Source organism: Eulemur rufifrons, chromosome 27 (assembly GCF_041146395.1).
Source record: "Eulemur rufifrons isolate Redbay chromosome 27, OSU_ERuf_1, whole genome shotgun sequence".
Classification (NCBI taxonomy): domain Eukaryota; kingdom Metazoa; phylum Chordata; class Mammalia; order Primates; family Lemuridae; genus Eulemur; species Eulemur rufifrons.
Window position 1 is genome coordinate 29,307,920 of NC_091009.1, and position 13,406 is coordinate 29,321,325.

The 13,406-nt window shown below is 56.9% G+C and overlaps 1 protein-coding gene across 1 annotated transcript; it reads left to right on the plus strand.

Annotated features, from left to right (window-relative positions):
- Nucleotides 1-4,031: 4,031 nt before the first annotated feature.
- REN (renin) lies at nt 4,032-12,833 on the plus strand. Its single transcript, XM_069459570.1, has 10 exons — nt 4,032-4,129; nt 5,942-6,092; nt 6,629-6,752; nt 7,367-7,485; nt 8,474-8,670; nt 10,460-10,468; nt 11,021-11,140; nt 11,540-11,684; nt 11,940-12,038; nt 12,672-12,833. Exons 1-10 carry the CDS (start codon nt 4,032-4,034, stop codon nt 12,831-12,833), a joined length of 1,224 nt encoding a protein of 407 aa, XP_069315671.1.
- The last annotated feature ends 573 nt before the right edge of the window (nt 12,834-13,406 follow it).

Sequence of the window (13,406 nt, forward strand, 5' to 3'; positions counted from 1 at the left end):
TTCCTATGATGTCATGGTCTGCAGCCATTAAATGTCTTCGGTCCTCGCAGAAATCCTCTTGGTTTCCCTGGTCAGCTCCTTCCCCCTTTCCATAATTATTCCAGACCTTCTCCATTTTCCCCATGCCTCCAAACCCCCTCCCAGCCCCAACCGTCAGCTGAGGTCCTTGCTTCCTGCTCGTCAGAGAAGATACCAGCCACCAGATAGGAAGTCCCTCAGCTTCCAATACCAAGCAAATGCAACGACACACACCCTGCCTTCCCCTCTCCTGCCCCCCAGCTTATCCCACGCTGTGTGCTGCCACCCTCTCGGGAATCCTCCTGTGCTGATGAGCAATTCCTCTCCACTGATCCTCTCTATGCCTTTAAATATGTGCAATGCCGTCCCATCATTAAAAGGGGGCGGGGGAGAAGAATGAGGAGGAGGAGGAGGAGGAGGAGGAGGAGGAGGAGGAGGAGGAGGGAAAGGAGAGAGGGAACAGGGAGGAAGCGGGAGGGAGGAAGGAAGACAGAAAAAACCCTCTGCTTGGTCCTCATTCTCCTCCCTATTCCTCCTTCTTTATAGCCCAACTTCTCAAAATAGCTGCCTATATTTTATTGTTTCTATCTCCTTACTTTCTCTCTTAATCTATTTAGGCTGCTATAAAAAATACCATAAACTGGGTAGCTTATAAACCACAGAAATTTGTCTCCCCCAGTTCTGGAGGCTGAGAAGTCCAAGATCAAGGTGGCAGCAGACCCTGGGTCTGGTTCATAGACGGTGCCCGCTCGCCAAGCCCTCGCGCCCTCGCACGGTGGAAGGACCAGAGCGCTCCCTTGGGCCCCTTTTGTGATCCCATTCACGAGGGCTCTGCCTTCATAACTCAATCACCCCCAGTGGGCTCCATGTCCTGATTCCATCTCGTTGGGGGCTGGGATTTCAACATACGAATTTGGGGAGGACACAAATGTTCACACCGTAGCACCATAGCACTTCCCAACGTTCTTCAACACATCCCTGCGCGGATTCCCACCCCTGGAATCAGCAAAACAGTTCCCACTGACAGCACCGATGGCCTGCATGTCTACATTTCACCCCGACTCTCACCACACCAGGCAGCAGCACCCCCCATCGCTCACGGTCTCTCCTCTACCGCTCACCCCCTGCAGCTTCAGGGACACCTGCTCCTTCTCTCCTGCCTCTCGGGCCACTCCTTTGTGGTCTCCTCTTCCTCCTCCGCTGATCCATCAGGCTTGGAGCCCTGGGCCTTCCAGCTGTCTACCTTCTCCACGGCTAATTCCATTCATACCTGTGGCATTAACTACCGATTGCAAATAACACATCGATCTTTCATCCGGGTCTATATAGGCACCTGCCGTTTGCTATCAGCCCTGGGATGTCTCAAAGGAGGTGCATACTCAACAGGTCCTCAAACTCATGGTCTTCCCAACCTTCTTCCCCTTCTGGAATCCTGGTTCCCTCCCACTGCACTGTGTGTGTCCTGAGTGCCTCCAGAAAGCACCCCCTCCCTTAATCTCTACGTCCAATCTCTCACCAAGTCCTGCAGATTTTACTTCCTAAATCTCTCTCAAGTCCGTCCAATCTGCTCTGTCCTCACCACGCCCGCTTACCCAGTCCAAGCTAGTTCTAGCGCCATGATCCCCTAACTGAGATACGCCACACTGTTCGGACCCATCCCAAGCCCTTGCTAGTCCACGCTGCAGCCAAAATGTCTTTGCAAAACACATCTAATTACATCATTCCTTGCTTAACCCGTCAGCGGCTTCCCATGGCTCTCAGGGTAAACAGGGAACTTCTTAACTTTAATGACTTTTATGGTTTGACACTCAGCTAGGTAATGGGTTTGGGTCATGCCACCTACACTTACAGTCTGACTCTGCCACTTACTGCCAGTGTAACCTGGGGCAAGTTGCCTTCTGAATCCTCTTGTATCTCAGTGGCGTCATCTCTGAAAAAGGGTAATAATGGTACTGCCTCATACGGTTATTGTGAGAATTAAATGCGTTAAACACCTAGAGTGGTGCCTGGCACACGCTAAGCACTCAGTGTTAGCTCTCACCACCCCCTGCCTCCCAGCCGCTTCTCTCACCCAAGTCCCTCTCGTCTCTCTGTCCTAGACATGCTGGCTTTCCTTCAGGCTCTCATTCTCACCGTGCTCCCGCTTTCCACAGGGCCTTTGCACGTGCCATTCCCATCGGGACTCTATTTCTTTCTCTCTCCAGCTGTGCATAGCCTATGCGGCCTTCAGATCACAAGGCCAGTGTAGCTTCCTTGGGGAGACCTTCCTGGGGTTCTCTGACTGGCACTTGTCACCAGCACTCTTTCACATTTATGTGCGATGATAACAATCTCTCTCTCCCACAAGACTGGGGGCTCCACACACAAGAGCAGAAATTGTGTATTTGTCACTGTAGTAACTTCAGCCTCTAACAGAGCCCCTGACATATAATAAAGGCTCAGTGAATATTAGCTAATGGATGAAAGAGGATTGAAAGAGCAGCTGAGGCCGATGTGGGTGCTTAACAAATGTTAATTCGACCTGATGAGGCACCCCCACCGTGAGGGATCTGAAACGTTTTCCCCTGTCCTCAAATAATTCTCTCACTTCCAGACACAGTGCCTGAAGATTCAGCACTAGAGCCCGTCACCTGGGGAGGACCTTATCATCTCTGAGGTGGAAACACATTAATTAGCCAAGCTCTAGCCACAGAGATCAACTCCTCTCGTTGCCTTTACTGCCTCGGCTGGTGCAGACAGCAGCCCCTGAAGGCGCAGAACTTAGAATGCTGGAGTGTCTGAGCGTGGCCCTAAGAAGCCACCTTAGGGCCCACCCAGCCACCTGCTTCACTGTACAGATTTGGAAACTGAGAGCCAAAGAGGGGAAGAGAGGGGTCCAGCATCACCCAGCAAGTTCGTGGTGGCGTGAAGACTAGAACGCTGACAGCCAGCCCGGGGCTGGTAGTGTTGCCCACTGCAGTTCACTAGTTCACTCCTCCAGGAGCTATCAAGGACCACGGTGGGGACAGCTGGGCCCAGTGCGCTCGGAGAAGGGCTTGTGGCTGTGCTGTGGGAACCCACAGCGGAGAGCTGTCAATTCTAGGCTGAGTCAGGGCCAGCTCCATGGAGGAGGTGGGGATGTTTGAGGTGGACCCTGAAAAATAATCAGGGAGAAAGGAGGGTAGGGTGTCCTAGACTGAGTAGATAGCACCCACCCTGGGATTTAGGGGCCAGGAGTATGTTTGGGGAGCTGCCCCAGCCTGCTTATAAAGCTGCAGGGAAAAGCGTAAAAGGCAGGGATGTGGGGCCCACGAGGGAGGTAGGCCGAGCAGAAAGAGGAAGATGAGCTGGAAGAGCAGCTGCCGTACCTCTCTCCTGCAGAGGCCTCCCCAGACCCTAAGGACCGCCCTTCCCTCCCACCGTTACTAGATCAGCTGAGGATGGGCACCCCCCCCCACCCCCGCCATTTCCCTGCTTCCAGAGGATTAGACAAGCTGCTGCTTCTGCCAAGGAACAAGCCAGGAAGATTCACCCGTGTTCCAGATGGGTAAAGTGGGATGTAGCCTGGGGAAGCCGGTTGGGGCAAAGCCAAGGTTAACACAGAGGAGGGAGCTCCAAGGGCAACAGGGGCTGGGGTCCGGGCTGGGGGTTGGAGACCCAGGTTCTACGCCCGTCTCGGCCCTGACCCTGTCCCTAAGCAGTGCTGTTTCTCAGCCCCTGCCTGCCCCGGGGGGGTCGCAGGGCCAGGCCAGACAGAGGGCTGCTGGCGTCACTGGGCACAGGGTTGCTTTCCCACAGCCCTCCTTCCTCCAGCCCCTCTGCTTCACGTCCGGAAACCTGGCTACCCTTCACCCACCTAGCTCGGTCCCACGAGTGGGATTTATTGCTGGCTGCCCTGCCATCTGCCCCGGGGTAATAAATCAGGGCAGAGCAGGATTGCAGGCGTCCCACTACGGAGTGTATAAAAGGAGAAGGGCTCAGGGAGCCACCAGGCTTCAGTGGATCCCAGAGAGAGCTCCAGACTGAGGGGAAGCATGGACAGACGGAGCAGAATGCCTCGCTGGGGACTCCTGCTGGTGCTCTGGGGCTCCTGCACCCTCGGTCTCCCCACAGACACCAGCGCCTTCAGACGGTAACTAACTCGGGCAGGGGGTGGGGGCAGGCGCAGGGGGTGGTGGCAGGGGTGCAGGGGATATGTGGTGTCATCCAGTCCTCACAACCAGCTGGGCAGGGAGGTATGAGAAGTGTCTTGCCCAATGTCACACGGCCAGTCAATAAGTGGCACTAGTCAGGCCTGCCCAGAGCTCTGCGGGGAGCTCCGAGACGATTAAGACAAGCCCTTTGCCTCCGGGGAGCTCATGCCCTAACTATTCAGAAGAGCGTGCAGGTGCAGTTAACTTACCAGGAGGCAGCGCGACACAGTGATGACTGAATGCAAGGCTTACACAGTTGGATCGTCTCGGTTTAAATCTTGTTTCACTAGCACAACAAACTAGCTCTGGAACTGTGGGCAAGCAAGTTAACCTCTCCAAGTCTCAGTTTACCATTTAAAAACAGGGATAGTAACAGTACCCACTTGATAGAGCTGCTCTGAAGATTCAATGAGACGATGCGTAGACCGCCTGAGCTTGATGCGGGGCACAGAGAGAACCCACGGGGCGCTATGGGTAGCACAGGGGGCATTTCCACGAGTGTTAAAGCTGTGGTCCCCAACCTTTCTGGCACCAGGGACTGGTTTTATGGAAGACATTTTTCCATGGACCGGGGATGGGGGGGTGGGATGTCGTGGGTGGTGGGGCGCAGTGTGGAGCTCAGATGGTGATGGGCGGCCCGTTTTCTAACAGGCCACAGACTGGTGATGGGGCGAGGCCCAGGGGTTGGGGACCGAGGTGTTAGAGGATTCAGGCAGCCCACAGCAGGGAGCAGAAAGCCCTGACATCCATCAGGCGCCGGGCCCTGCGGGAACAGCGATTCATTAAGACTGGAGAAGGGGAGGATGCTGCGGGAGGACTAGCAGCTGAGACGCAGAGGGAATCCTCATGTGTGGGAAAGTGTATTGCAAAGTTAATCTGGGCTTCCATCCTGTGACCCACCGGCCAACAGCTAGAGACATCTTCCTCCTGGCTTGGGCAAACAGCCTTTATGTTGGGACCCAGGGGACCCTATATGGGAAACAGGGCCAGACACACGCTCTGAGTACCTGCCCAATCATTTCTGAGTCACCTGCATGCCTGTGAGCCCTTATTTGCTCATGTATAGAATGGGATAAGGACAGCTAGCTTGCAGAGTTGTCGCGAGGCTTGCATGGGGTACGCACAGCGTTCGGCACACATTCAGTAGCGGTTCAGTACACTCTGGGTTTCCTAGGTCTCTTCTTAATTCTGCCTCCCAAAGGTGATGGATGGAGAGGCATCCGGACGAGAAGCCAAGGGACTGGGCCTTAGGCCCAAGACACGTCTTCCCAAGGACCAGGAGCACGGGCACTCTGGAGATGCTGGCATCTCTCCCTGCCCAACCCAGTGCAAGCAGCGCCTGCTGGACACGCCCCTGCCCCACCCCCATCCTGGAGACCCCCGCAGGCTGCTGTGGGCTTCTGCTGCCACCTACAGGCCGCACGTGACACTGCCTCCCCCACTCCCCAGCCTCCATCCTGAAAGGCCGTGATAATCATTGTCTTGTGTCTCCAGTATGGAGATTTTGTCTCATCAAAATCAGGCAGCAGAAAGAGGTTAGTTTAGGGTTATTTAATACCAGTGCAGGTGACTCATCTACACTGATCTTTACGAGAGGTGACTCCTATAAATTCTCCAGAGGCCCCAGGGCACAGGGTGATTCCCGGTGCCCGGGCTGAGGTTAGAGGAGTTGTACTAAAAGGGGGGCCCTCGGGGACTCCGCCATTATTGTGGGGGACTGTTCTGTTTTTCCTTCCTCCACTCTGGGCCAGGATCTTCCTCAAGAAAATGCCCTCAGTCCGGGAAAGCCTGAAGGAGCGAGGGGTGGACGTGGCCAGGCTGAGTGCCGAGTGGAGCCGGTTCTCGGGGAGGGTCTCCTTCGGCAACAGCTCCTCCCCCGTGGTCCTCACCAACTACCTGGACGTGAGTGCCGGGCGTGGCCCCTCACCCCGCCCCAGCTCCTTGCTCTCACGGACCTGGGGGTTTCTTTGCTGCGAGGCCCACTCTTTCCATGCTTGTTTGACTGAGGAGCTGAGGAGCATGCGAGCACCCTAGAAAGTTCCCATTTGACAGCTGGAAAGCCTGAGGCACAAAGGGCAGGAAGAAACTTAGGGGCCAGCCAGAGGCAGGGTGAGCTTGGGAACTCAGCCCAGGCTTCGAGCCAGGCGCCACTGGTGGGTGGGAAGGGGTGTGTGGCTCAGGAGGGGGTTTCTGCGACCTGGCCCAGCACGGCCTGACTGCTTCCTGCACCAGTGGACCCTCGAGGGTCGGGAAGGGTGTCTCACTGAGCCTCCCCTTGCTGGGGTGCCAGCCTCCCCGGTCCCTGCAAGAAAATGGGAACCCAGAGAGGCTGCAGGATCTGCCTAATCTCACCCTGAGAGCCAGGGTGGAGCGAGGAAAGACCCCAAGATGCAAGGGTCCCTGAGCCCCTCCACCCTCTCTTTCTTCTTGCCCCACAGACCCAGTACTACGGCGAGATTGGCATTGGCACCCCACCCCAGACCTTCAAAGTCATCTTTGACACGGGTTCGGCCAACCTCTGGGTGCCCTCCACCAAGTGCAGCCCTCTCTACACTGCTTGTGGTGAGAGCCCGGGCCTGTGGCACCTCTCCCCAAGCCCCTGCCCTGCCACCCTTGGGCAGCCCTGCCCCGCAGCCAGCTAACTCCCTCCTGCCACCAAGTGAGCAACTTCCTCTCTGCCCCCGTGCCGCTGCCCCTGAGAGGAGGGAGAGGAAGGTGTCTCCCGTTTTCCTGATAGGGTCACCGAGGTAAAAAGGTGAGCTCCAGGAGCTCCCTGGCCACCCGGAAGGCCATTTCCATGACTTTCTGAGATTGAGACAGAACTGAATTCTCCAACCCATCCCTGGCACACGGGCTCTTCTATCCCTGGTCTTAGTCAACCACATCTTCTGAGCACTGACTCTGTGCCTAGAATCTTCTCAGTGTTGTTAGCAATTACTTTAAAATGCTTCACTTGAGACAAAATTCTCAGAGGTGTAGGCACATCAGAGGGGCCCAAGAAACACAGTCCTTGATGGTGAAACACATTTTCCAAGCCCCCAACCTCAGGGCCACCTCATCCCTGCACCTAAGCTAAGTCCTCCAACCACACTAGCCATACCCACAATGCACCCTGCCTCCGGGTCCCCTTGCCTGGGCCACTCTTGGACAGACCTGAGTCTTTGTCCCTCTGCCAGAGATTCACAGCCTCTACGACTCCTTGGAATCCTCCAGCTACATGGAGAACGGGACGGAATTCACCATCCACTATGGATCAGGCAAGGTCAAAGGATTTCTCAGCCAGGACGTTGTAACTGTAAGTGGGGCTGCCCCAGGCCACCTGACTCCTGCCCGCTTCTGTCCCCAGGCCTCTCCTTCCCTGGAAGGACCCACACTTGGGGGGAGGTGCACCCCAGCCCACCTTGGAGCCTTGGCAGTTGAGGACACCCAGCTCCGCTATGTTCAGCTGGAGCTGCTGGAGCTGCAGAACTGTGGTGGGCGAACCTGAGCCCCTGGCTCCCAGTGGGTGACCTACGGAGGCTTTTGCATCTGACTTGTATGTCGGGCTTGTCCTGAGCCCCCCAGCCTGCAGTCACGAACTGCCTGAGGTCACCAGCTCCGACTGGGCTCTCAACCACATCCTAGACTGAAACCCAGACTCAATCAGAGTCAGGGACATTGTTGACATTATGATTAGCATTAGTTTTAGGGTTAGGCATAGGTTGTCAGGTCTTAAAGCACAGGTCTTAAGGTCAAGTTGAGGTTGAGTTTTGGATTAGGGTCAGGGCCTGGTTTTCTTTTTTCATCTGATCCCTTTGTCTGATCCCTTCCCCATTCCTGGAGTTTCTCAGCCCCTGCTCCATCAGAGTCGGGGCGGGACACATGGAACCTGAGAAGAAATTCCCACCCCTTGCCTATGAATTCAGGTCAAAAGGAGCAGGCAGGGCAAGCCTGGCTGTGCCAAAGCAATCCTTAGCCTGTGATGAGGGTGGGGGCTGAGACCGAGTCCTGCCGGACGTGACAGCTGGGCCACTAGGGAGGCGGGACAGGAGTGTTCAGCATCTTTTCTATGCCTGTGTGGCAGGGCCACCTTCTCAGCCCCTGCCCTTCCCGTTCCTCATCAACCCCACCTCTCTCGGGGCCCCACGACATAGACGTGTGCTGGGAGAGAGGGGGTGTGTGCAGGGTTGATGACATACTCTTACCCCAGTTGCTGTGCCCTGGAGCATGTGTGTCCCTGGGGCTCCCGGTGTGGAGCCCAGACCAGACCTCAGCTAGGTCTCCTCTGCTCCTTCCTCCCGCAGGTGGGCGGACTCATGGTGACACAGACATTTGGAGAAGTCACGGAGCTGCCTCTGATACCCTTCATGTTGGCCAAGTTTGATGGGGTTCTGGGCATGGGCTTCCCTGCTCAGGCTGTCGGCGGGGTCACCCCTGTCTTTGACCACATTCTCTCCCAAGGGGTGCTAAAAGAGGACGTCTTCTCTGTCTACTACAGCAGGTGGGGCCTGGGCGCCCAGGGGCCAAGGTGGGGGGGCAGGGGGTGGTGGTGGAAGAGCTGGGGGAGCGGAAGGAGGGTCTGGGCCAGAATCACGATGACCAGGTGGTTGTCACTCAATATCTAGAGCTGTACCAGCCAATACGGGTGCCACCACTGAAATTTAAATTAGTCAAAATTAACTAAAATTTAAAATTCAGTTACTCTGTGGCACTAGCCACATGTCGAGTGCTCAGTAGCCACAGCAGCTCGTGGCTACGGTCTGGGGCAGAGCAGACAGAAAACATTCCCAGGTGCAGGGTGGGGTGACGGGAAATAAGGCATTGCTGTGACCCGGAGACCCTCCCTGGGGGGCCTTGGCTCCTCCCACACGGAGACAGCCGCTGCCCTCACTCCTCGGCTCCTGCATTTGTTATCTGCTCACTCAGCGGTTCAGTAAGTGCCATGTGCCACGCACTGTGGTAGGCGCTGGGGCACAGCAGTGAACACCGTGCACAGGACAGCGTCCCTACCCTTCCATCCTCACAGAGCTTACAGTCTAACAGGGAAGACAAGAAACACGGCAACGTGATGAGTGTCCCAGGCACGCAGCAAGCACCGTGCTGAAAACCGTGAACGAATTTTCAACGCTAGGCTGAGTTTATATGCGGTTCAGCCAGCCCTGAGGAAGCTGTTGTCAGCTCTTGAGTAGGGTTGGGACCTGCTCCAAGCTGCTGGGTTCAGCGAGATGGTATGAGCCGGAGACAAGAGGTCATAGGGGTGAGAACACGAGGCCAGCGGCAGTGAGAATGGAGGGAAGGGTTAGAGTCCGGAAAAACCTCAGAGGCAAAATGGAGAGGAGTCTCTGGTTTGGGGACAGAAAGAGAGGAGGCACTGAGAAAAGGCCATCGATTGGTGGCTCTGCAGTCAGGGGCGGTCCAGGGGAGAGCTGTTTTAGAGGAAGCAGGGATAAGGCCAGATGGCAGGCAGTTAAAAGGTGGATGTGGGGGTCAGGAAGTGGAGGTCATGAAATGTAGACTGCCCTGGGAAATTTGACGGGGGAGGGGATGGGGGCTGGCGTGTGGGGTGAGATCCAGAAGCAGGGAAGGGAAGGGTGGGTGTTTTTAAATGCGAGAGGATGCTTGAGCAATGCTTGTAGGTGGAGGAAGAAGCCAACGGAAAGCAAGAGATTAGAAATGTGGAAAGAGGAGAAGCTAAACGGGTGCACTCGAGCCTGCAGGCTATGGAAGGGCTGAGGTTCCAGCAAACAGGAAGAAGGCCGGCTTTGTTGAGGAGAGGCCTGTCTCCTCCTTTACCCTGGGATGGGGAGGAAGGAACACTCAGAGAGATCCTGACTGGTGGGAGAGGGGCTGAAGGGAACTTGTGCTGGCACACACATACACGTTCTGAATTTGTAAAAACACAAGGAATTTACAGTTGCACAAAATGATGTGTGCACAGCTACACACCCACACACACATGTGCCTGTACACACGCCTCTGCTTTGAATTCTGGAAAACCACATCACAGGCACATGCACACTCTGGAAACCAGCCCTTTGGTAGCCCCTGAGCTGAGGGAGGCACCATGCACAGGGGAAGAGAGGAGGGTGAGGGCAATCAGCTGAGGCTGGGCACCAGGAGCCCCGGCTCCAGGCCCTACTCGTCCACTCGTGGCCTGGGTGACTTCAGGCAAGTGACTTCACCTCTAGGTGACTCCATTGCCTGGAGGGTAAAAAGAATGCGTAACACCCACCCTGGGGAGGCTCGTGTGAAATGAGGGCTTCCTTTCTGCTGTCTCGCTTTCTCTGCAGAAATTCCAAGTAAGGAGACGAAACCCTTCACATGGCCCTGACTCTCCAGTAATCCCTCAGCACCTGACCCAGAATCACACGTCACCTGCCCCAAACTCATGTCAGCAGGCCCAGGCTCCTCTGGATGCTGAAGTTCTCTGCCCCTTCTTCCTGCTGTCTCCGTGCCCGCCCCCAGCCCCCACCCAGCAGCCTCCCCAGAGTCCCCTCCATGCACCTGCTCAACCAGCAGCAACCCAACGCAAGTGAAGGGCGCCAGTTTGCATCTTGTTTGCATCTACTCACTGTCCTTGTACCTGTTCCTTTCTGTGACCTCTCCGGGGATGTGTTTTGGGCGCAGCTGGACTACTCTGGAAAACCTTCTGGTTAGGCTTGGGGGTGGGGAGTGGCAAGAAAGGCGGAGAAGCGGTATGTTCTGTGTGCTTCATAGTGACAGCTCCGAGCCTTGCCATCTATCCCACCTTCCTCTACCCCACCCTGCACCCTTGCCCAGCGTCCCCTTGTTGCTTGAGTTGCTGGTCTTGGAGGTTATGGGTCTCCAAGAGCTTCTAATCTTTCCTTTAGGAATTCCCACTTCCTGGGGGGAGAGATCGTGCTGGGAGGCAGCGACCCCCAGTACTACCAAGGGAATTTCCACTACGTGAGCATCAGCAAGACTGGCTCTTGGCAGATCAAAATGAAGGGGTCAGGAATCCTCAACCTCCCCATGCTCCACAAATGCCGCTGCCACCGGGGGAGGGGTGGGTGGGGAAGGGGCAGGTTTACCATCCCACCCCCTCTCCAAATGCAGCTGCTTCTTAAGGTATGGCCGGCCACTACTTGCTCTCTACCTGCTCTGGGGAACACCAAGATATGAGGAACAGAGGGGGAGGGGGCCTAGGGAGAGGCGGTGGAGGGTCACTAAGCTGTGGGCTGGGGGAGGGGACAGCACCTTCCCTCCTCCACTCACTGTCCCACCCCTCCTCCAATGCATCACTGGCCCCCAGCATGGCCTCCAGCCACCCGCCCTCGCTCAGGAAAGACACGCAGCCTAGAGGTGCCCCTTCAGCCTCTGTCTGTCTGTCTGGCTGCGGCCTCCCCCAGGGTGTCAGTGAGGTCGGCCACCTTGCTCTGCCAGGAGGGCTGTACGGCAGCAGTGGACACCGGCGCATCCTACATCTCGGGTCCCACCGGCTCCCTGCGGCTGCTCACGGAGGCCCTGGGGGCCCAGGAGCTGAGCACGGATGAGGTAAGAAGCCGAGGGGGGAGGCTGGGCATGGGGGCAGCACGACTGGTCCACCCCCAAGTCCTCCCAGGCAGCATCAAGTCCCAAATGAAGCCATTTCAGGCCTTCCCCTGCCGCCCCTCACACGCTCCACACGTGTGGCTGGTCCCCCCCCCCGGAGGCAGGGCCCCGTGCCCTCTGTAGCAGCTGCCCACAGCACAGGGCTCCCTGTCTGCGGAGAGGTTTCCCACACTCCAAAAGGCTCTCTTTATCCCCCAGTATGTCGTGAACTGTCACCAGGTGCCCACACTCCCCGACATCTCCTTCCACCTGGGAGGCAGAGCCTACACGCTCACCAGTGCGGACTACGTACTACAGGTGAGGCTGGGGTGGGCCCGCGGCGGCAGGGAGGAAGGGTGGGCAGGGGCCCTCGAAGGGCGACACGTTATAACGCACAGATGGCCAGTTAGGCCAGTGCTGCTCAACTTGGCTGCACGTGTCACCCGGAGAGCTTTTAAAAACCCCAGTACCCAGGCCACCTGCCATCCCTATTAAATCAGCCCCTCTGGGAGGGGCACTTTCGCCTCAGGTTCCCCAGGTGGTTCCAATGTGCCATGTTTGTGATCTCGGTGCGTGTCCTTCGTCTCCATTTTCTCATCAAATGCCCCCAGTGATCCTACGCTGCTATATTCTTATCCTCTTTTCATAATCAACAGGCTCGGAGAAGTTAAATAGCTTGTCGAGGATCAGAGGCTAAGCTAGACTGTAAGCTCCTGGAGGCAGCACAGCGCCCGACGCGTTGTCTGCCTGGCGTCTAGCACGGTGCCCGCGCCCAGGAGGGGTGCGATCCATGAGGGGTTAAGGCAGCCAAGATGCGATGGAGGCCCAGCGGGGCTGGGGGCCAGGTGGGGGGCCAGGGGAACGTGGCTGGGGACAGCTGCCGGGGTCAGGCAAGGCGGAGGGAGGATGGTCATGGGCTGGGCGTGCAGAAACCGTCTTCCTTCCTGCCAGGACCCCTACAGTAAGGATGATCTGTGCACACTGGCCCTCCACGGCCTGGACATCCCACCGCCCACTGGGCCCATCTGGGTCCTGGGCGCCAGCTTCATCCGCAAGTTCTATACAGAGTTTGATCGGCATAACAATCGCATTGGCTTCGCCTTGGCCCGCTGAGGCCCTCTGCTGCCCAGGCGGGCCCTGTCCCCGGCCCTAGCCTAGATCAGGAGCACCCTCTGGGATCCCCCTCTGCCTGGACTTGTGCCCCCACACGGGGACACTGGGTGTGGGGCTCCTGCTGGACGCTTGCCCTGCCCCCTGCACCAGTCCTTCCCTGCTTTGAGGACAATCAGAATAAAGACTTCATGTTCACAACCTGTTGCGTCTGGGTTCACTGGTGTTTGGAACAGAGGGAGGGGCGGCTGCACGGTCATGTGTGCACAGGAATGTGACACAGACTGACAACCGACACATTCACTCCACGCACAGGTCCCTGCAGGGATGATGCCAAGCATCTGCTGTCAACAGGGCTCAGGTGGAGTTGTCTACACAGCCAAGGGTGGGACGTTTGCAGAGAGCCAGCACCGAGCCCCCCAGGGGCCAAGGCTAATGCTGTGGCAGTGGACCGGGTCAGAAAGGTGCTCATGCTCAGAGAAACCAGTTCTGAGCTCAGGCTCTGCGCTGCTGAGCTAGCGAGCCCTGCCTTTTGTGCCCTGCAAAACACCCTCAGCTCTGCTTCCATCCACGCAG